Source organism: Dendropsophus ebraccatus, chromosome 1 (assembly GCF_027789765.1).
Source record: "Dendropsophus ebraccatus isolate aDenEbr1 chromosome 1, aDenEbr1.pat, whole genome shotgun sequence".
NCBI classification, from domain to species: Eukaryota; Metazoa; Chordata; class Amphibia; order Anura; family Hylidae; genus Dendropsophus; species Dendropsophus ebraccatus.
Genome location: NC_091454.1, coordinates 201,820,485 through 201,845,430, shown reverse-complemented (window position 1 = coordinate 201,845,430; position 24,946 = coordinate 201,820,485). Strand labels below are relative to the sequence as shown.

Sequence of the window (24,946 nt, the reverse complement as noted above, 5' to 3'; positions counted from 1 at the left end):
TAACACTACAGCCTCCGGCATGCTGCCCGCAGTAACACTATGCTGCCCGCGGTAACACTACAGCCTCCGGCATGCTGCCCGCAGTAACACTATGCTGCCTGCTGACAGCTCGGGGAGCGCCGGGTACAGGTGACACGTAGCAGAGCTCGTACAGGTGACACGCAGCGGAGCTATGTGCGCTGCCTCCGGTGACGTCACATGACGTCGTGTTTACCGGACGGCACCGGGAGTGACGTAGTAGAGGCTCCCGGTCCCGGCTGTACTGACCGGCCACTCACCGTCTCCACCACCTGCTGCAGCAGGGCTCCGAGGCGGCCCCACATGGTCCCGCTCCTCACTCGTCTCCTTCACCGGCAGTGAGCGGCCCCGGCCATAGTCCGCGGTTAGGCCTCAGTACGGGGGACCATGGTATCATCGCTCCCGGTCGGGCCTAGTTCGGTCACCGATATTTCCTGAATAGTTCCCCGTCCCTCCCTCTCCCGCCCCGCCCACTGCAGGCAGCTGACCCGCCCGGGCCACCATGGCGCCTGTACTGTACACAAGATAAGCGCTCCCCGCTGAGGAAGACTGTATCTCCTTCTATTATCAAGGGTATCTCCACTAACACAATGGGGCAGATTAATGGGACTGGTTAACCAATTACAGCGCTGGTTATATTTTATATTCTGTTCTTCAGAAATGAAAGCTGCGCAGTGATTGGAGCTATGGCTGCTAGCTGTTGTCCATGGCAACCAATCACAGCCGAGCTTTCCCTTTTTTCAATAGCAAAATACAAAATGAAAGCTGTGCTGTGATTGGTTGCTGTGCAGGAAGTTATTAAAAATGCCTTCGTTCCTACTAGCAACCAATCATAGGTGGTCTACATATTATATCCTGCACAGCGCCGTAATTGGTTGCCATGGGCAATAGATCATTTTCATAACTGTCCTACTGGCCTTGGTATCTATTTATGCTGCCCGGTCAAGTGGGTGGTGCTGCTCAATGATTGACAGCTCTTACAATGCATACATAAACAAATACAGGTAACTGTCAATCACGGAGTAGGACCACCCACTTGCAGAAATGCAGCCTGTGCTTATTATTGTGTTGCTTTTTGCCATGTGACACTTAGGGCCCTATTCCACAGTAACGAGAATTGGCCCCATTTGGGGCATCATACATTACCTGTCCAGGCTTCTTCTCCGCGCTGTCTTCATCCCCGGGTCCCGCGCGCTCTATCTTCAGAATAGCCGGTCAGCTGACGGAGCGCTCAGCCAATCACAGGCCGGAACCGCCGCGGCCTGTGATTGGCTGAGTGTGGCCTGTCAGCTGACCGGCCATTCTGAAGATAGAGCGCGCAGGACCCGGTAACGATGTCCCTGCATCCCTCGCTCAATGATCATCGGCCCGTGGAATAGGATCAGTAAACGAGCGGCAATCTAGCAGATCGCTGCTCGTTTACATCGTTGATCGGGCCCTCCTCGGCCGGTGGAATAGTACCCTTAGACTCCTTAGACCCTTAGTCCAGTGGTACCATCCTGGACTATGGTAGAATTTATGGTAGTTCAGTAGGACCATGGATTCCAAGAAAAGATATGGTTGGGCATTAGAGATGAGCAAACCGGGTTCGGGTTCGAGTCGATCCGAACCCGAACGTTCGTTATTTGATTAGCTGGGGCTGCTGAACTTGGATAAAGCTCTAAAGTTGTCTGGAAAACATGGATACAGCCAATGACTATATCCATGTTTTCCACATAGCCTTAGGGCTTTATCCAACTTCAGCAGCCACCGCTAATCAAATGCCAAAAGTTCGGTTTCGGATCGACTCGAGCATGCTGGAGGTTCGCTCATCTCTATAATGGGCATGGAGGATACAGGTTCCATAAAGTGTGTCCTCCACATCATCACACCAGCAGGGGGCAGTGTGTCCTCCCCATCATTGCACTAGCAGGGAGAGCAGTGTGTCCTCCACATCATTGCACCAGCAGGGAGAGCAGTGTGTCCTCCCCATCATTGCACCAGCAGGGAGAGCAGTGTGTCCTCCACATCATGGCACCAGCAGGGGGCAGTGTTCCCTCCACATCATCACACCAGCAGGGAAAGTAGTGTGTCCTCCACATCATCACACCAGCAGGGAGAGCAGTGTGTCCTTCACATCATTGCACCAGCAGGGGGCAGTGTTACCTCCACATCATCACACCAGCAAGGAGAGCAATGTTTCCTCCACTGTTCACATCATCGCACCAGCAGGGGGGCAGTGTGTCCTCCCCACATCATCGCACCAGCAGGGGGGAAGTGTTTCCCCACATCATTGCACCAGCAGATGGTAGTGTGTTGCTATATAGCAAAGACAGGATTGAAGGTCACCACTAAGCTTCCATTTTCGAACCTGACTGTCATCAGATCCCAAATAGAACCTGGATTCATTGCTAAAGACAATACGGTCCCAGTCCTTAGCAGTCCAGGTTTTTCTTTCATGACATCATGAAACAACCACCCTACAAGATGGGCATAATGGGGGGGATTTATCAAACATGGTGTAAAGTGAAACTGGCTCAGTTGCCCCTAGCAACCAATCAGATTCCACCTTTTATTCCTCACAGACTCTTTGGAAAATGAAAAGTGGAATCTGATTGGTTGCTAGGGGCAACTGAGCCAGTTTCACTTTACACCATGTTTGATAAATCTCCCCCAATGTCTTCTAGTACATCATATAGGCTTGTCTAGCAGTTAGGCCACAATCACACATCCGTTGTCCATAGGATCAATGTTATTCAATGTCCCCGTTTACACGTCTGTACACTGGGGCCGTGATCCGTGCTGCAAAAAAATAGGATCCTGCCGGACGTAATTTGCCATAACGGATGGCCGTGCCAATGTAGTCTACATGTGAATATAGCCTTAGTGATTTACACTACCCAAAAGTAGCCTCTTAAATGGGGGACTGTGAAATGAGGCACAAGTCAGAATATTCAGTAACCTTTAATAATTATAATAATATTAATTGTACATCAGAAGCCAAAAATAATGAAAGAAAAAGCTTCAACACCAAAGGCGGACACAGGACACGTATGTAGGAGAGTGAAAGTATGTCACAAAAAGAGTGGTGAAAAGCTAGTAGTCATGGAGACAGATGGAGAAGTATATGAAAGACGAGTGAGGTGAGGACGGGTCTACGTGTGACGTGGAGGTGACGCTAATGGAGATGGGATGGAAAGATGGAACAAGGGGGTGTATGATATGAAACACACATGTGGGACATACATTAAAGCACGTGTGACTAGGAAAGAGCATGTACCAAAAATTCAGCATATCACAAACCACACACAGCAGAGGAGAGGGGTAAAAACCTGCCATTTTCTTGGAGATAAGTGCCAGGTGGTTCTTTGGGCAATATATAAAGACGGGAATGCGGTAAACTGAAAGCACTCACCCATATAACACACACACGGCGCTGGCAGCATATAACAATGGGGCAGTAGCACCTCCGCCTTTACTACTAATTGTATTGTATTGTAATATGAAGAGTACAATGCCGGCATTCTATGTTCAGGTTTGGGGGGGGGGGGGGGGGGGAGGGGGGTATCTGTGGGGTGTAATGTGTGCATAAAAAGTCCTTAGAAGCTATGTGCAATCTGATATGTCCACTGCGATAAATAACTGTGAAGGTCGCCTATAACATACGAGAGGGTACTTCGGATTAGGTTTTGGTATCTGGTGCTATAAAGGATCCTATAAGGTGAATACGTGATCTGTCATAGACAATTGTATAATATTTGGTGTGTTCAAGTGATCCATCATACAGAATAGCCTTCGGTATGATGAATAGATTGACGTTGCATAATTCAAGGGGTAGCTAATGTATATATTAATTTGGCCCTAGATGAGTCTGAGGTGTCTTAAGAAATGGGGGGGGGGGGTTGGAGTCCTCAATTGATGTTGGATGATTGACATAAGTTTAGGCTGATTCTCCGGCCCTATGTGGTCACTCATATCAGTCATGCTGGTCACACTCTGTAGAGTCCATCTCCTCAAGTCACCCCATATACTCTGCTCTTCCCTAGCGGTGAAAGTCGCGTCCCTAGAAGAGAAGCAGTTTCCGTTTCAGCTCGTTTCTTTTCCACAATGGCATCTTTACAAACTCCTCAAGTGTCATGCTGAAGAGTCGCTGAAACTCCTCGGGGGAAAGATACTTCTGCGGGGGACAAGTAAAGAGAAGTGTTAGCAACCTATGACAGGAAGATGACACTAACATTTCTATATATATTGTCCTTACCTCTAGCTGAGTCTTATCTACCCCAGGGGGTAATTTCTGGCGCCCCCTGTTTGTTACCATTAACATTTCATAGGGAAAAACCTGAAAAAGAATTGGAAAATTTTAAGTTGTACTAATAATAATTTGTCTTGAATGGCGTTGAGCGACTGTTTGAGTTCAGCAACATTCTCCTCACCCGAATGCTGCCGAGTGTTTGAGTTCGGACAATTTTGCTTGACTCTAGTCTACTAGTCTTGAATATAAAGCAACTTGTAAGGATTTGCTCAAGTGTAAGAAGAGCTGGTGATGGAAACCAATAAACTATACGGCAGCAAGTGGTTATATATGAAACATATCCAGCATACATCAAGAGGCATGAAATTCTTTATAGGTCCATTACCAAGGTGGAGCTATTTGTGGTGCCGTCATGTGGCCTCTACTATATTCTCCCCTAGAACAGCCCATAATAGGGCACTCCATGTTGTTAAATTTCTATGAAATCCATAGGTTACAGATATAACCATGAGCCATAACAATTCGCAGGTCCCCCTGTGCCACAAAAAAGATGCTAACCCACCAAGGTCTGGACTACATGTGACCTGTGATGGTGTCCCGTGGTATCTGGCACCAGACATGACCAAGTCCTGTGAGTTGTTGGCTGCAGCCTCCTCACACTGGTTTGGTCCTCACATGTCCATTGGAGACACCCATGACCCTGTCCAGCTCAACGATGCCCTTCCTTGAACCACTACTGTATACTGAGAGCACCCAAATCTCTGTCTATATGGGTACATTCACACTGAGGAAAAGAGGCAGAGCTTCTGCTTGATAATTCGCTTGCCTCACGGTTTCAATGTTATGTATAGGGCGCCTCCGCCCTATAAACTGCATGACAACGCCGCACCTGACATAAACCATAAAATACTCTTATTATCACAAAACTGTGAGAGATATAGTCTGAAAAATATATATCTATATCTATATGTATACTCAGGTATAGCTCGTACTGCCATATGGTAATCATTATATATATACTTGAATGTGTCTTTGTTCTCTTAAGACTTGGGAGGGGGGAAGCGAGTTGTCTGGGTGTCACATAACTTAGGAACTCATCAGCATAAGACCCTCCCGAGTAGGCAAATAGCCAATTGTGCCAGTATTAACCCATGATGTAACCACCCTTTTCCTGTACGTCATAACTAGTATAAGAACTGTTGTTTGTGTAATAAAGCAGAATCCTTTTGCATTGATACCAATTGCTATTGGTGTCTGTGTGAATCTGTATGAGCGCTCATACTATTATTTGATAATTTGGATACCGCACAAAGAGGAAGACATCGCTATTAGTGCGATAACAAAACCATGGCAGTTTAAGCAAATAAATAAGAAAACTAATAGAGATAAGCGAAGCTAAGCGTGATGCCTTTGATTATCGATGGCTGAAGTAGTTCAATGCAGCAATAGGGAGTCCTGTGGCTGCATTGATACAATTGATTGGGGTCCTGTTGTGACTCACAAGTTGCATCCACTTGTATGAGTGATGGAGTCACGCGAGCAGCCTCACAGCCTCACCCTCATAGTTATACAGGATATATCTTTATATGTCATCAGTCATATTGTCTAGTACCTTCTGCTCTAGCATGCTGGGGAGAGAGTTCCCCCTGTCCATCCTGGTCCTCTGTCCTTCACCGTTCTGTGGGACACACAATACATTTCTGGTTGTACTGAGTCCTGAGGCTGTGACTCCATCTTCCCCAACCCTTCCCTAGGAATGCTTACCTGAAACCCTGAAAAACAGATAGGTAAGGAGTTAGCAAAGAGAATCCATAACCACAGATAATAAAAAAAGTGCTGGAAAATATTCCTAATAATAATGATACTACTACAGGAGGCACACTAAGTAAGGCCTTCATATTCTAGTGCAGGGATGCAGAACTTGTGGACCTCCAGCTGTTGCAAAACTAAAATACCCATCATGCCCGAACACCCAAAGCCTTGGCTGTCCAGGCATGATGGGAGCTGGAGTGAAGTAGACCAGGCTTTTAAGTCCTGCTGAATAAACATATATGTGCAGGAAATAACTTGAACATAGGTCACTATCCGATGTACTCAATTAATGAAGTATGAACCCAGCCTAAAACTAACAGCATACATCTATTGATTGTCTATTAAAGGGGTACTCCGGGCAAGGGTTATTTTCCGTGTACGGCCGGGGAGGGGGGTGGATATAGAAGCTACCGGTCACTTATTTTTCCGGTTCCAGCTCTGGGTCCCGAATCGCGCCGCCCCGTTCTCCCACCCGGCTGCCGCTTCCTGGTCTGAGCCACGGCTTGAGACGTGACGTCTCTACGTAGCTCAGCCATTCAGCGGTAGTAGAGGAGTCCTGCCTCGACCACTGAATGGCTGAGCTGCCTTGAGACTTCACGTCTTAAGCCGCAGCTCAGGCCAGCAAGTGGCAGCGGGACGGGAGAATGAGGCGCGCGATCCAGGACCCGGTGCTGGAACCGGGGAGACAAGTGACTGGCGTTGTCTATATCCACCCCCTCCCCGGCCGTACACGAAAAATAACCCCTGCCCGGAGTACCCCTTTAAGTGTCAAAAAGGTTTGAACATCACCCACTCTGATGCTATTCAATCAGTGCAAGACTACCCATGTATATAACATATATTTCACAATGGTTGTATACCATGTCCTGCTCACCTGTACTTTCTCTCTGCCGATCTGGGTGATGGAATTCAGCAGACTGAAGCTAAAAACAGAGAACACCATTATTATTATTATTATTATTATTATTATTATTACTAGTAGTAGTAGTAGTAGTAGTAGTACTCTGGTAAAAAAATAAAAAAAAATAAACCTCAAGCCTCCCACTACTTATCAGCTGCTGTATGTCCTGCAGGAAGTGGTGTATTCTTTCCAGTCTGACACTCTGCTGCCCCTGACAGTTCCTGACATGGACAGAGGTGGCAGCAGAGAGCACTGTGTCAGATTGGTAAAAATACACCACTTCCTGTAGAACATACAGCAGCTGATAAGTACTGGAAGACCTGAGATTTTTAAATTGAAGACAATTACAAATCTGTATAACTTTGTGACACCATTAGATTTAAGACAATGCACAAATAGTTACTGGAGACAATAAGAATATGAGCACATTAATAAAATGACAATGGGTGTGTCTGTCTATTCAGAGGCCCAGAGCAGTAATACATACCCTTGATAGGCTGCTTCTTCCATATCCGGAATGAATAGCTGGGGAGAAAGAACACTGAAATGTCAAGTATGGCACAACAGGGATATTGGTTCTTCAGCTGTATCTATTGGATGTAGAGTCACTGAGACAAGGACTATGTTCAAGGTCTAGCTACCCCACTGCATGTTTTTTTCTGGTTGCAACTTGTGGTATAATGTTATGAACTTTGTGTTGTACACTTGTATGAGATGAACCTACTTTGCATTGTTCATGTATTAACATAGAAACATAGAAGATTGTCAGCATACGACCTGGTCCAGCTAGTCTACCTTGGTAGTATTGTAATGAGTTGATACAGTCTTGCTGCCCCCTAGTGGGTATTTTTTCAAAAGATCATGAGCAAGTAAAGCCCTTATTACACGGGGTGTTGAGAGGGAGCAGGTCAGCGCTCGCTTGCTCCATGTGGCCTGCTTGCTGCCAGCGCTATTACACACCCCCTCAGCGAGTGGGTCAGAGCAGGGGCCAGTGGGGAGCTCCGTGTGTGTGGGGGTTACTGCTTGGATGATCGCTAAATTGTCTGGGCAGCCCATAGAAGATATTCCACAGAGTGACGCCAGCATATCGCTGCTATGGTTATCTATACTGCCAAAGTATTGGAATTGTGATTGACTTATCCCAAGTGGAGCCAAGAAAAGAGAGATGGCTATATCTGCCCCACACTATCAGGGTACACTAACCTCCATCATGCTTGACACATGCTTTAAGGAGAGCTCTGGGAGAATGAAGACCAAACCCCCCAACCCCCACCCCAAGGAGGAATCTGTGCAAAGAATTCCTCCTTGGGAGGAAGTCTTAAACTACTCATAAGACTTGGCAGGGACCTGTTCAGACTAGGCCCACACTTGTGTCCCTCCATTTAGAAGTTCTATCCAATGGATCCCAAGTATGTATGTATGAGAAATATATAGTACAAATTGCATCTGTCATTAGAAAAAAAAACTTGTTGTATTGCAGACGTGCCAAACATTTTGATTGGTCAGGATCTGAGTGTTCAGACCCCACTGATTTTTAGAATGAAGTGGGAGACGCGAGTAGTAATGCATTTCACTCCCCGCCCTTTTCCATTTTACTGCATGACATGAGCTCCATAGACTAATGCTCCGTTTACACGAAACGATTATCGGGCGAATTTTCGCGATAACGATCAAATTCGAACGATAATCATAGGTGTAAACGCTGCGAACGATCGAAAAATCGTTCATTTTGATCTTTTAACATGTTCATAAATCGTTGTTCGTCGATCGCAAAAAATTTGCCGATCGCTCCGTGTAAACAGTCGTCGCGCGATAGTCCGGCCGCAGCCCCGCCAGCCCACCGCTCGCAGCCCGGCCCCCCGCTCATCCGCAGCCCCCTGCGCCGACTCGATCGCCAGAGCGGCGGCGGCGAGGGGGGGGACGACGATTGGAGCGGCGCAGGGGGCTGCGGTTGACCGTGAAGCCGGGCTGTGGATGAGCAGGGGGCCGGGCTGCGAGGGGGGGGGCGGTCTGCGGGCGCGCAAAACGATCGCAAAACGATTTTTCAGTACGATATATCGTACCGTCTAAATGCTGATCGTTATAAAAAAAAAATTGTTACTTCGAAATTGTTAATCGTGCGATCGGGCCAATTATCGCTCCGTGTAAACTTAGCATTACAATGGAGCTTGTCTCATACAGTTGCAGTGTCCCAGAGAGCAGTCCACTGTCTTTTTCTAACCAGGTATAGGTTGGTACAATGTGTCTGTATAACACAAATCCCACCACAAGGTGTCACTGTTGTATTGCACGGCTGATAGCTAAAACTGCATAAGGGTTAACTGATGTCTCTGTTATTATGCATTTCCTGCCACTGTCTGCAGATATTTTGGTAACCAATCCCTGAGCTAGTTACCTCAGGAGCTCTACCCTATCACAGACGGGTATTTCTAGCTTATTGCTCAATCAGATCCCCTCCTATTGACCATATATATATATATATATATATATATATATATATATATATATGTGTGTGTGTCCTCAGTCCTTCCCCGGTGTTCTCAGAGGCCCTTCCTGGTCTCTGCAGCTCTACCTTCTGCTCCCTCCTGTTCCTGTCTCTGCACTCACAGGCCACGGACGCTCAGCCAATCACTGGACGAGAGAGGCCAAAGCCAGTGATTGGCTAAGTGGCTGGCGGCCTGTCAGTGTAAAGACAGAAGGCAGAGCTGCAGACACCGGGGAAGGCCTCTGAGGAAATCGTGGAAGGCCTGAGGACACCAGGGATCAAGGTAAGGTTAGCTAATACTTTATTATTTTACACTAAAGGCAAGGGCTGCATGGACATCGCTAACGATGTCCGTGCGGCCTTTGCTGCCCGATAGTCGGCTCATGTAATTGTTCAGTATACAGATCGACGCTCGTTTACAGTTTATGATCGGACCGTGTAATAGAACCCTCAGACCCATCGAAACTTTTGACATCTCTCTGCAACACAAGAAAAGTTTTTATAGTGTGAGTAGATACACTGCTTGATACATACGCTACAACCAGCTGATGGGTCAGAGTGATACCAACAAGAACAGCACTACAAATCCAAATTAAATATACATGTGTCTATGGACTACTATGAAGCCCCCCTATACCTAGTTATATGTAATAAATCCAGACTCGACTTCACTAGAACACTTACGTGTGTAGATTGGCGTCCGGTCCGGCAGAGAACGTGTTTTTCTTCGCGGGGTTCCTCCTTTCTGCATTTCTTCTTTTAGGATGAGTTTTCCTAGATTAGACTGGATCTGTAAATTGAAAGGTATTCGATATGAAGAGGACCTATAGGGATGGGTGGTCTCAGTGATAAATACATTCGGTTTATATCCTTTACCTTGTTCAGTTCCATTACGTGCCGTTCTTTCAGTTCTCTTACATCTTCACATTCTTCACTCTCTTCGTCGCCTTTGGATTGCCTGCGGTGGCGTCTCTCTGATTCTAAGGAGGAAAGACAATATAACATTGGCCCATGTCCTGGGGCTGGGCCAGTAACCTATGCAGAGTTACTGATCTATCTTACCTACAACAGCCAAGGAGGGTGGACATGGCCAGTAGTCTGTCTCTATCTTTGCTGGCTGATTTGGGTCTGGAGGTTTGGCAGCTGGGAATTTAGAGGATTCGACTATGGGGTCATCGGCCAGTCTGTGGGAGAGTGCGGATTCTAAAAGAAGAGTGGTGGAGACCTATGTAATACAAGGCTGGCGTAGGTGCCAGACAACACGTGCATGGTCAGCAGGGTCTCCTCACCTCTCTGTTTGTAGATTGGTGGCTTCTTGTAGAGATTTGGCTGAGTCTGTGAAATCTCTGAAGAGACAGAGTAGAGTCTAAGTGACATGTGAGAGTACATGATAATAAATCCATGCTTCTGTATGTTTAAACCTCAGTGTTACCTGGGCAGTGAAAATGCTGGACTCCTCCTCTGGGAGAATTGGTTCCTCCACGGGAGCCTGGTAGAGTTGAAGTACTTACTATAGACTTGTTGTCAGCCCAGAGTGCCGATACCTGTGTAGTAAGGAACCATAAGTATAACAGACCTCTGATATTATCAGAACTGGACGACCCTCTAATATGTACGATGGCCTCTTGGCAACAAGTTCAACAAGTCTGTAAAGTTTTGTTTCTTTCAAATCAACTGGTTTCAGAAAGTTATATAGATTTATAATTTACTTCTATTTTAAAAATCTCAAGTCTTCCCTCATTTATCAGCTGCTGTATGTCCTGCAGGAAGTGGTGTTTTCGTTTGTCTGACACAGTGCTCTCTGCTGAAGACCAGAGATTTTTAAATAGAAATAAATTACCGTATTTTCCAGCGTATTAAGACGACCCCTGACTTTTAAGAAGATTGTCAGGGGTTTGCCCTATATGGTGGGGGTTCAGGGGTTCGCCCTATACGCTGCAGTCAGGTAGGAATTAACTGCAGTTAAATTTAAAAAAAACAAACATTTAACTCACCTAGGGCCCGTTCCCAGCATGAGTGCGCTTCCCGTACAGCTCCTGGCACAGGCAGTGTGACGTACACTACCTGCGCCGGTGACGGGAGAGGCTCGGAGACGCTCGGCTGCCAGGAGAGCTTCGGGAGAATGAGTCACGCGCCGGAAGTTCCCGAATCCTCTCTCATTCTCCCAAAGCTTCCCCGGCAGCTGAGCGTCTCCAAGCCTCTCCGATGAGATGCTCGGCTGCCCGGGAGAGGTTCGGCGATATCCGTCTCCGGTACGTCACACTGCGTCACACTGCCTGCGCTGGGACCAGTACAGGAGCTGCGCCGATGCCTGGAAGAGGCCCCAGGTGAGTTTGTTTTTTTATATAGTGGAGATGGGGATGGGGCCATTTTTGAGCCCCCCGACCGTATGGGGTGACCATAACCTGTGTTTAAGACGACCCCCGACTCCTAAGAAGATTTTTCAGTGTTAAAAAGTCGTCTTATCCTCCGGAAAATATGGTACAAATCTATATAACTTTCTGAAACCAGTTGATTTGAAAGAAAAAGATTTTCGTCGCTGTACCCTTTTAAGGCTCTTATACACATTAGAGAAAAGTCAGTCAACCTCGCCAATTTCAGTGACTGTCTAACAGGTGTCAGGTCTCCCAATATCAGGGGGAAAGAAGGGTCAGGCATGTAGAATTTTGCTAAACAGCTGTTTACTTTATATGAAAAATTTAAGGAACCTGGAACCTATTTTCCAGGGAAAACCCACTGGTGGCCAATACACAGGATTACCCTTCAGTGGGTGTTCAGTGGGGTGCCAACACCTGGTGTCTTACCGATCAGCCACAGAGTCTAGATGTAAACAATATTCGGAGCCAGGAGCCTATAAGGTATATGGGGCTCTCCAAAGTGACCATCGACAGATGATGTTGGTGGTGATAGAGGTCAGGCGTGATGGAAAATCACCACTGCACCACTTTGTTCTGAGAGAGATAAGCTGCAGTCAGAGCTCTCTGGCTGAAGCTTACCCCTCCCCTCTCCATAGAGAACACAGGAACGCTTAGCCTTGCCAAACATTCCTGTGTATGGGGAGTACAGGTGCTGCACGGGAGAGATAACTGACGGCCGTCAGTTATTGAAGGTGTATGGGGACCTTAAAGGGGTACTCCAGTGAAAACCTTTTTCCCAGTAATTGAAACACATTAGAAAGTTATATAACTTTGTAATATGCTTTAATCACCTATCTGCCCCCCTTCCCTATATTTCCCTCCCTCAATCCCCCACCAGGAAATGAAGTAAACTCATTCTTACCTAATGACTGTTGACCCCAGGCTGCTCAGTGGCAGCCATTTTGTGACAATGACATCATCAAGAGGGAGGCGGGTCTAAGCCCTGTTAGGCCAGCCTCCCTTTGTCAAATGACTCAGGTTGCTCAGCTCTGATCAGTCATCTAACAGTTTTACAGAGTCAATTAGACATCACTGGAGACAAAGTGCATCATGGGAAAGCCAAAACCAGGAAGTAAAGAAAAAATGAAACCACCAACTGGAGCTGCAGGGACCTGCAAACAGCAGGAAATTCAATTGGAGACAGACTCAGGAGGGAGGGTAAATGTAAAAACTATATTTCATTGTTTTTTTTTTTATCAGCGCCGAAGTACCCCTTTAAAACAAAATTTATGAAAGACGGCCTCTGGATTCCGGACACTGTTTACAACCGAGCCGTGTGCAGAACAAATGATTGGCATAGGTGTCTGGTGTTGACACTCGGCTATTGCTGATTATTCCCCCAGATAGGCCATCAATGGGTTTTCACAGAAAAATCCCTTTAACAGCTTATACCTCCTAATGTAACCCCTCAAATGTTTAGCTGTTTACCTCAGGTGATGGAGGTGGAGATATTGACTTGGGTGACAATGATCTCTGCAAAAAAAAAAAAAAAAAGATATTTATTAAACACGTCTGGATGACAGAAGAGTATAAAATATGCTATAAATGTTATCATATAGAATTTTTTTTAAAGTCACTCTAAAGACTCATAGGGGGGAATTTATCAAACTGGTGTAAAGTGAAACTGGCTCAGTTGCCCCAAGCAACCAATCAGATTCCACTTTTTATTCCTCACAGACTCTTCAGAAAATGAAAGGTGGAATTGGTGGATTGGTTGCTAGAGGCAACTGAGCCAGCTCTACTTTACACAATGTTTAATAAGTCTCCCCCATAGTGTAAAAATATAGACAGTACTACACTGTATATATAGTAATATTAAAATCCCATGTCTTACCTGCCTTGGGGTTCACTGGGGTCCTTGGCTGGGCAATAAATAACTCATCATTGCCCAGATGTGGTAGGACGACTCAGTGGTCGGCATTGTGATTAGATATGAGTGAACCTAGAGCGCTCTGCATTTGATGGGCCTAAGAAGTTGGATGTTGGCCTAAGGCTGCCTGCAAAACATGGATACAGCCATAGGCCCTAGACTGTATCCATGTTTTCCAGGGCTCCCTAGTAGAGATGAGCGAACCGGGTTTGAGTCCATCTGAACCCAAACTTTTGGCATTTGATTAGCGGTGGCTGCTGAAGTTGGATAAAGCTCTAAGGTTGTCTGGAAAACATGGATACAGCCAATGACTATACCCATGTTTTCCACATAGCCTTAGGGCTTTATCCAACTTCAGCAGCCACCGCTAATCAAATGCCAAAAGTTCGGGTTCAGATGGACTCGAGCATGCTCCAGGTTCGCTCATCTCTACTCCCTAGGGCTGCATCTAACTTTTTTCAGCCACTAATAATCAAATGCAAATCGTCCGGGTACGCTCATCTCTTATTGTGATACGGGCTTAAAGGCACGTAAATTAAATAGTTTAGGCCTATGCAAATGAAGATCAGTTACCTCTCGACTCCGAAGAGTCTCTGTATTCTCCAGGAGGGTATATGTGAAATGTGGCTCATAAATCATCAAGTCCGGGCGCTCTATATCCAGAATCGCTTTATCACGTGGGAGGGCAGCGAGGTCCTTGTACCCCAGGACGCGACTGTCCATCCGAGCCTTAAAACAGATACATTAAAGTGTCACTGTTGTTATAACTTTCAAAATGTAAATCAACAGTAGATGTGATATAAAGCAAGTTTGCAATTTACATTCAATATTTTTTGTTATGATGCTGTAAAACAAAGTTGAACTTACCAGAAATCCAGGTCCAGTCTCCTAAAGCTTGTTAGACTTGTGCTAGTTGAAAAAAAGAGGCTAAACAAAAGAAGTCCTGGCTAGTACAGAGGGTGACTTCTCAATGCGTCCTTCAATCACATGACTGCCTTTTCTGTGAGCGCTCAGATGGCCTGGGAAACACTGGACTTCCTGTGTTTAGTCTCTTTTTTTTCACATAGCACAAAACTAAAAAGCTGCCTACAGGAGACTGGACCTGGATACAGGTAAGTATAGCTTTGTTTTAAAGCATGATTACTAAAAAAATGGCGATGGAGAATCCTGGTGGGGGTCCAGCAGCAGGACGCGGCACTGCAAGGGCACAGGAACCGGTAAATATAGATTGTTTATTAAGTTCCCCCCATCTTCTGCCCTAATCGAATATTTTTTATTTCCCCGGGCTTCTCCTTTAATGTAAATTCCAGACAGGCTTTATATCATATCATATCAACTGCTGATTTCAATTTTGAAAGTTATAACGACAGTGAAACTTTTTTTATTTTAAAATGTTCTTTATTGCCATACAAAAATATTATACAACCTTATCGCACATATTGTACCAAGAATCCCCTTGCACCCCAAATCCCCTGATTGGTGAGGACTAATTCATCCACAACAGAGAAATTCCTATAACTTTATACTTCCGATTCCCTTCCATTCCACATAACATCCTGTCAGGGGATGCCCCCTAAGATAGCGTAGTAGATAAAAACAGGCAATCTCTTCATTCATTAATACTACCACCTCCAGCCCTTACTTATAACACTGTCCTATTCTCACCATCTCCCCCAACAGCCAGCCCAGACCAGCGCCGCATCACCTCCATCCACCAACCTTCTTTTAATGCCTTTAATTATCTAGCATCCGCTGAGTACACCACATACAACTTTTATCTCCCACTCCTGGGATCACATCTTCCCTTATACACTTCTCTGCCCGCCCAAGGGGAACCGTCCCCCCTCAAGATAACAGACCCCCATCCCCCCCCCCCCCCCGCACTAGCGGGCACTCAACTTGAGAGTCAACTCCCCATTTATCATGGAGGACTTGCTCCCTTTACTGGTCTCCCCTTACAATTGGCGGTCATGATTCAACAGGCTCGCCACTGTGGGATCCAGCCCCATTCACCCCCCGGGAGTGGACCTTTTATTTGATGCTTGGTACCAGCTGTACCACCCCTACCTAGGGGACCTTTAATTACTCTGTTAATTCTAATGACTCTTACTTTTGCACTTCCAGCCACATTTAACCCCTGCCAACCAAGCACAACCCACTCACTATACCCTTTAACACCTCCTATCTTTTAGTCCTCAAGCATCCAGGGGACATGCCCCAAGGTTACACAACTATAACCTTATACCTTTACCTCACCAACCCATACCCTCCCCCCCCCCCACGTCACCGGGGGAAGAAAGCAAAAAAAAACCCCTACAATTTCCCTTTTCCGATCTTTAGAGACAATGAGTCCTCCAGTATCTATTCCACTTCTCTACACACCCTGTTACTTTTGGCCCGCTCTTTTTACTCTTATTATGCCAGACTTCGTATCTCAAAATGATGATTACTAGAACCATCCATTCTCTCATACTAGGTGGTTCCGGTGATATCCACTTTTTAACAATCATCAACCGTGCAGCAAACAGAATTTTATATACCACTCCCTTTAATACACAACGACAGTGAAACTGTAATACTAAAATAAAACATAAAAAATAATAATAATAATAATAATAATAATAATAATAATAATAATAAAATCAAGCGCATCAAGGCTATTTTTGTATGTATAAGCCATTGTGTGAGTACAAACCCATTACCTGTATGGTTAAAGAAAATAAACATATATAACAGAGCAACATGTTTGTATTGGAGAAGTGTATGGACTTACAGTGATAGTAGAGGGGGAGCCTGGTACACTGGACCCTCTGGATGAGGTGACGCTTCCAGGAGACGTAAGAGGGGTCTGTAAAAAAAGACACAACACATCTGAATTATATTTAAAAGAAAATAGAAAAGTATATAATGTATGATGAGGGTTCAGTGGCTGTATTTTAAAAGGAGTGACAACCCTTTTAAATCTGCTCTGATCTGCTTAGGCCATTCTTTTTAGCCCTGATTCCCTTGTGTGTCATTCTGTGATACTCACTTTTACCATTTACAATAAAACATTGATACATTAGTACAACAGCTATAACATAGCTGTACATTCATTATAAGTATTCCTCCTGCCGTGATAGTATAACATGGACATGTAAGTATCCTCATGGGTGTTACCTTATGAAGTTTTTCCATTCAGCTGTTGTGTTTCAGTGTTCTGTGTGTATACCGGAGATCTAGAGATGAGAAAGGACAGGGTTAATTCCTAGTCAGCGATTATTGTGTACGTGTCTTGTAGTACGTGCAATGTCTGGTTGGATACATGAGTAATTATATGGGGGTCCCTCTGGATTTAATGGTGATAATCTGGATTAATCCTTGGTTCTTAGAACAATAATTTCGGGAAAACCTTACTGGAATAATGATCTTTAGGATTGCTTTTCAGGAATTGGGTCACATTGTGTTAAGGAATTAACAAGAGATAACAAGTGACCCATCCTCTTCTCCATATATCTGTACCCATCTTCCTGAGCCCACCAGAAGATACGCATTCTAACGCATTGATAAGATGCCATGACATTGGCTATTTAATGAATAATGTGATACATTACAATTATTTCCTAACAGGTTCTAGTTTCCATTCATTTGGACGGGTAATAAAACATTTATTAATTTCCTAAAAGCCGTTACCATCATATTTCAGCAGATAGCAAAGTAATGCAATATTGGTGTCTAGACTCATATCAACACAAATTGTCTTCCATAGCTCTCCATGAGCTAATTTAGGTTACTATGGATTGATTTGAGGGATCTTGAGAGAAAATTCAGAAAAAGGTAGCATCATTCAACCACTCATTGAAATGATGAAGATAGACCGACGGTCCACTCCTCATGGTTCGTGCCGCAGCTGTGGCTCTATCCTTAATCACTTCAGTCTGGTGGTATAGACCCATCCTTAGGCTGGTGGTGTTGATCCATCCTGATAATTTCAGGCTCCGAGCCTCCTGGTGGGGGGCCATGCTCATTACTTCAGGTTGGTGGTGTAGACTCCTTATTATTTCAGGGTTCCAGTGGGGACACATCATCATCATCATCATCATCATCTCAGGTTGGAAGCAAGACCCATTCTCATTATTTTAGGATGGTGGTATGGACCCATGTTCCTTGTTTCAGGCTGGTGGTGTTGAAATGTCTTCATCATTTCAGGCTAGTGTTGGCCTGTCTTACTATTGAACTGGTGTTGTTGACCTATCATCATTTCAGGTTGGTGGTATGGACCCATCCTTATCATTTCAGGTTGGTGGTTTAGACCCATCCTCATTATCTCAGGTCAGTGGTATGGACCTATACTCATCATCACAGGTTGGTAGTGTGGACCCATCCTCTTTATCTCAGTTCAGTGGTATGGACCTATCCTCACTATATCAGGTTGGTGGTATGGACCCATCCTCATCATCTCAGGCTGGTGGTATAGACACATTCTCATCATCTCAGGTCAGTGGTATGGACCTATACTCATCATCACAGGTTGGTAGTGTGGACCCATCCTCTTTATCTCAGTTCAGAGGTATGGACCTATACTCATCATCTCAGGTCGGTGGTAATGGACCTATACTCATCATCTCAGGTCGGTGGTAATGGACCTATACTCATCATCTCAGGTTGGTGGTATGGGCCCATCCTCATAATCTGGGGATTGTGGTATGAACCCATCCACGTGATGTCAGATTGGTGGTATGGACCCATCCTTTTCATCGCATGTTGGTGATATGGACCCATCCTCATCATCCCAGGCTGGTGGTATAGACACATCCTCATCATCTCAGGTTGGTGGTATGGACCCATCCTCATCATCTCAGGCTATTAACAGAGAGCCATCCACATCATTCCAGATTGTTTTCCATCACCTGTCCTCATCATCTCAGGCCAGTGTTAGGGATTCTTCTCCATTATTGTAGACTAATAGTGAGCATCCATCCTTATAATTTCAGGCAAGTTATGGTAAAGTAATAAATAATGTTTTTCAGGCATCTCTAACTGGCAAGCATTTCCTAAAAATAATTCATTATAGTTTGTCAGGGCTCCTGTTAAGCCGAGACCATACTCCTACTGGACTTCTTGGACTTCATTTGACTATTTGCAGCAACTTTATGACATGGTGACTGATTCTAATATCTGACATACTGTTGACTCCATAAAGCGGCAAAATGCACTTGCTCAGTAAATCACAACTGCATCTAACCTCTCACCAGGCCTTAGCACATTATGATTAACCACTGGCCTACCATACAATTCAGGTATTGTATACAGGCATTTTCTAAAAGAATTTTCAAAAAGAGTTTCTGTGTTTATAAGGTTGTCTGAATGCATTGTTAAATTGGGCAATAACTAGACTGTTCAGACACTATTCGTACTACACCTTTCTAGGGCTTACCAGATTGTGTGTTGCTCTGCATCACGTGTCCTCCTAAGTTCTGCCTTGGTTCTGCTGGTACAAACAAAAAAAAAATTGGGGTTAAAACAATGAACAATTTTAGAGTGCCACAAGTGCCCCACTATGAAGGCTCATAGATAGTGTTGAGCAGACTTGTCAAACTGTTTGGGTTTGCCAATGTGCTCAGACTCGAACGCTCTGCATTTGGCTCCCGGCTTCTGGAGATGTTGGATGCCACCCTAAGGGGTTGCCAGGAAAATATGGATACAGCCTATGGCCCATGTTTTCATGTATTCATCTAGGGAGGCATCAAACTTCTCCACACATTGGGAGTCAAATGCAGAGCCTTCGGGTCGGAGAACATTACTGAGCCTAAACAGTTTGGCAAGTGCGTTTAACAACACACAGGTATTATGGGTAGCTGTGTACGTGGCCATAGCCTATGTTCGGGATATGCCAGCAGAAAGAAATGGACAAAATGTTATCACTCATTGATGATATTTGATCCAATTAATACAATAGCCCAAACATTATACTTTTCTGCTGATATGCTGATGATTATTAAGAATATAGGCTACTTACATAGTACCATACATAAGCATATTGAGTGCCTATGTCTTCATAGTATGTATCTGCCCTGTACTGTACTACAGATTGACAAATCAGTGAGAAATCCTCTTCTTTCTTGTACGACACGACCCCAGCTATGGATCTTACAAGCCCTTCATGAACACTGGATACTATCCTTTCCATTTAACTTAAGGTGGGTCATTGGGGTCATATCTCCCCCATATAAAGACCAGTTCTTGAGCCAGCCTATCTGGTAACATATCGTATACCTCACCAAATACAGTCCTGTATATACAATCTGTATACAGCCAGTATACAGTATCATGGAATTTATGTAATGTTGTGAATGAGAGCGGAGAGGATGACAGGTTATAAGAGGAAAGTGAAGATCAGCTGTGAGAATGGCACCACCTGTGTTTCTGTCTGACCTCTTGTTCTTTTTCCATGTGCCGCTCTTCACTTCCCTTCCCTATCCCATACAGTCACTTCCCTTCCCACAGCACAGACCATACAGGACACCCTGCACTTCCTCTAACAGTATATAGCACAATGAGGAGATATCAGTGTAAAGGGGGAGATGTGGAAACTAAATATGTGCTAAGAGATAACGTGGTGAAAGACCCGATATAGCGACAACATGACGCACACACATAGGCTGTGTTCACACATTGCAGTTTTATTGCGATACTGATGCTAATTGGACGGCATGACAACCATATTCAGAAATGTCTAGATTTATATGTAGATACAAAACCTAAATAATACGTAGGCACATTGAAAGCTTCAAGGGCTCCTCTGCTTTGGATTCCCCTTTTTGTTGTGACGACCCGCATCAATCAGTTACAAGTGTTCAGGTTCCCTGCAGTGCCAGGATGCAATGATGAGCCCGATCTCCTAGAGAAAGAGACACTCTTTGTGGCCACACTATGGTTGTTACTGAGCCACAGGCAACATAGGAAGCAACCACATAGTGGGTGACCTTTAAAGGAGAAGTCCAGCGAAAATTTTTATTAAAGTATTGTATTGTCCAAAAGTTATACAAATCCCCAATATAGACTTATTACGGGATATGCACATAAAGTGCTTTTTTTTCCCCTGCACTTACTACTGCATCAAGGCTTCACTTCCTGGATAACATGGTGATGTCACTTCCTGGATAACATGGTGATGTCACTTCCTGGAAAACATGGTGATGTCACTTTCTGAATAACATAGTGATGTCACGAGCGGACTCCCAGAGCTGTGCGGGCTGTGGCTGCTGGAGAGGATGATGGCAGAGGGATGCTCAGTGTCCCTCCACTGCCCTGTGTCCCTCAGTGTCCCTCCTACCATCATCCTCTCCAGCAGCCACAGCCCGCACAGCTCTGGGAGTCAGGTCGTGACATCACTATTTTATCCAGGAAGTAACATCACCATGTTATCCAGGAAGTGACATCACCATGTTATCCAGGAAGTGACATCCCCATGTTATCCAGGAAGTGACATCACCATGTTATCCAGGAAGTGACATCACTATTTTATCCAGGAAGTGAAGCACTTTATAAGCATTTCCCATAATAAGTGTATATTGGTGATTTGTATAAGTTTTGGAGGGCAATACAATACTTTAATAAAAATTTTCACCGGACTTCTTCTTTAAAGCTCCCATTGACTTCAATGACAGCCTGATAGCTGAACCACTCTGAAAAGAAGAGGGGCATGTCTGCAATAGAGATGAACAAATCTCAGGCATTTGATTACCGATGCAAGTCCTGGACAACATAGATACGGCGAATGGCTGTAAACATGTTTCCCAGGCATCCTTAGGGCTGCATGCAACTTCCTCAGCCACCGCTAATCAAATGCTGCACACTTGGGCTTGGACAAACCCCAGCGTGCTTAATGCTACGTTTACACGGAGCAATAATTTGCCCAATCGATCGTTTAGCGATTTTGAAGCAACAATTTGGTTTTTATAATGATCAGCGTTCAGACAAAGTGAAAAATCGTTTAAAAAATCATTATTGCGATCGTTTTAAGATCGCGTCAGTCCATCTTACACATAGGGTGAATCTGTGAAAGACTGTTTACACAAAGAGATCTGTGAATTTTTAGCGAACGACAAACGACGATTTGAGAACATGTTGAAAGATCAAAATGAACGATTTCTCGCTCGTCGCTTGATCGTTCGCTGTGTTTACACGAGCCGATTATCGCTCAAATACGATTGGTATTGCGAAAATTCAAACGATAAACGTTCCGTGTAAACGCAACATTAGAGTCGCCCATCTCTAGTCAGCAACAAATGCTGCAAATCAGTTGATCACCAGCAAATGTGATCACCTATGTAAAAGCAGAAGTTTTGGCAGTTTTTGTTCTGGAACATTCAGGTAGGGGTTAACACAATGCCAAGAAGGAAATTCATCCACATTGATCTTAGAGAAGCAATTGCTGTTTCCCTAAAACAGGGAAAGGTTTTAAAGTGAATGTGCTACAAGATATAATAAGTAAACATTTGCATACCATCTGATCGGCGCTGCCATGCACATTGAGACGGTGCTGTCCGTTGCCTATACTGACGTCCAATTCCCGAGATCGCCTATGGTTTGTAAATATACAAATGTCTGGTTTGGTGCACTGGAAGTTGGCCTAACGCTACCCGTGCACTGAAATCTCCTCCCCTTAGTGACAGAGTATTCTCAAGTGGAAATCATTGAAGACAGTGGACAATCTTCCCAGAAGTGGATATACAGGTAAATGTGCCTGAGGTTTGATCATGCAATGATCTGAAAAACTACAACCCCCCCCCCCCCCAAGGGCCCAGGGGTGTGCAGCTATCTTATGGACTGATTCTGCAATCAGAGACTGTGTCCTATACATTGAGATACAGACCACAGAACAGTCCTATTACATATACACTTAGATTGAAAAAAAAGAGTGCAAAAATTAGAGTAAAAGCAGAAACGTATGTTACTTCATATGTTAAAGAGAATGTTTCTAGTCCAGGGTTACAGCCAGTATACTAAGCATGTGTACATGGCGGCATGCTGACGGGTTACACGTGGTCATAACACATTTCTGCCCCTTATCAATGCACAACACAGTGCGCCCCACCCAGCAGTTCACATGTCCTTGCAGACTATCTCTCAGCCCATCTGGAGAATTCTTAGGTGACAAATACAATTACATGGTAAATACGGCAAACCATTAAATATATATATATATATATATATATATATATATATATATATATATATATATATATATATTTATATAGTTGTTGTAAGGAACATGATCATTAAATAATTACAATAAAGTATCTAAATGAGGATTATTTAAATTTAATGTATACTAACATGTGTTATGGGCCTAGGTATTTTTAGGTTACAGGCCCTATAGCACTAAAAGGGTTAATAGTCAGGAATCAATAATTCATGTGGAATAAGGTCACAATTTCCATCCTTCGGTACAAGAAAACCGTACAGGGTATTTATTAGAGAGAATAGATACAGAGGTGGAAACAGGACTGTAGACAATAAAATAGCCTTCTCATTGCTGACAATGGCTTGTCATACTCGCTTCTATTCTTGTAGATGTATCCCCTTGTTATATTAACAACCCCTGTGAAAATACATCTTGTAGATGTCGTCTATGTATCCCCTCTACTCCTCTATTGTTATATTAACAACACCCTAAACACACATTTCATAGATGTCGCCTATCTCATGCACTCCTATATGGTTACACTAACAGTACCTTATACACACACGTCTCATAGATGTCCTCAATGTATCCCCTCCACTCCTATATGGTTACATTGGTTACATTGACAACCCCCTGCACACATAAATCTCATAGCTGTCGTCTATGTATCCCATACACTCCTATATTGTTATATTAACATCCCCTTGCACACATACATCTCATATATGTCATATATCTATCCCCTCCACTCCTATATTGTTATATTAACAACCCCCTGCACACATAAATCTCATATATGTCATATATCTATCCCATCCACTCCTATATTGTTACATTAACAACCCCCTGCACACATACATCTCATATATGTCGTCTATGTATCCCCTCCACTCCTATATTGTTACATTAACAACCCCCTGCACACATACATCTCATATATGTCGTCTATGTATCCCCTCCACTCCTATATTGTTACATTAACAACACCTTGAACACATACATCTCATATATGTCATCTATGTATCCCCTCCACTCCTATATTGTTACATTAACAACCCCTTGAACACACACATTATATAGATGTCATCACTGTATACCCTCCAATCTTTTATTGTTATATTAACAACCCTCTAAACAAACACACGTCCCATAGATGTCGTCAACGTATCCCCTCCTATATGGTTACATTAACAACCTGCTAAACACAAATTCAATGCTGTGACATCATTTTTCCCTTGTATAGTTCCCTTTCTGTCACCCCCATGCTTCTATATACCTGCCGGTCTTTGTTGCACCCTGCTATCTATATACTTGCCACCCTGCAGTCCATTCGTTCTTTATTATTAATGTGTTTGCACACAGAGTCTTAATGATCTAGCATTATATCCTCCTATTCCAGTAATCCCTCCACCGCTGTACACCCCCTATTGTATATACAGTACCAGCACACCCACCCACAGTCCTGTCCCTGCTCCATTGTGGCTTCCTTTCCTGTCCATGTAACCGACCCCAGACTCCCACACATAGGACATGACAGTGCACCTGAGTCAAGTGGTTTGATGTCTCTTGCAGGTGCAGTCTCTTTCTAAGGTCTGGTCTTTGCAGATCTCCAGGCAGTCTGTCAGTGCCCCTCCCTGTACTCAGAAGCTGTGAACTGTCTGCAAAGAATTGTCCTGTCCAGGGAGGGGATAGGCAAGGAGCATAGGATGTCTCTTCAGATTAATGGGAAAGAAAGGCAGACTTCGAAGATGGAAATGGTGTCGGAGAAAGTGCAACAGATGAGTGTGAGAAAGGAAGAGAGAAAGAGAAAGCAGTAGAGGTCAGGGAGAAAACCAAATGGAGAGACACCAGATAAGAGGAGGGAGGAGTGGAGAATAGCTGAGGAAACAACCTTGGAGAAGAGTGATGAAAGAGCTGTATACTAATGGGACACATGGGATCTCCCGGGACACTGAGATTATAATGTATCAGGGACTTTATACACAGCTTTATACACCATGAGATAACAAAGTTTCATTATGGCCCATATTGAGATATTATAAG

General features: G+C 44.3%; 3 protein-coding genes across 3 annotated transcripts in view; 1 reads left to right on the top strand and 2 right to left on the bottom strand.

The window, feature by feature from the left end:
* Positions 1–469, bottom strand: part of FHIP2B (FHF complex subunit HOOK interacting protein 2B) — a 28,649-nt gene extending 28,180 nt beyond the window's left edge. The window contains exon 1 of the mRNA XM_069944350.1: positions 279–469. Within this exon, the coding sequence (XP_069800451.1) occupies positions 279–323 (45 nt within the window). The 5' untranslated portion in view covers positions 324–469. The remainder of the gene's footprint in view (positions 1–278) is intronic.
* LOC138767100 (protein PBDC1-like) overlaps positions 1–24,946 on the top strand; it is a 97,985-nt gene that overhangs the window by 34,333 nt on the left and 38,706 nt on the right. The window lies entirely within an intron of this gene.
* On the bottom strand, positions 2,946–24,738 carry DMTN (dematin actin binding protein). The gene is given in 17 exon segments (XM_069944349.1): positions 2,946–4,174; positions 4,256–4,336; positions 5,862–5,983; positions 5,986–6,021; positions 6,936–6,984; positions 7,450–7,487; positions 10,132–10,237; positions 10,324–10,427; positions 10,510–10,650; positions 10,737–10,793; positions 10,880–10,991; positions 13,293–13,337; positions 14,308–14,463; positions 16,508–16,582; positions 16,894–16,952; positions 19,151–19,201; positions 24,446–24,738. Coding segments are annotated over 15 exon segments (1,254 nt in total). The 5' UTR covers positions 16,912–16,952; positions 19,151–19,201; positions 24,446–24,738; the 3' UTR covers positions 2,946–4,060.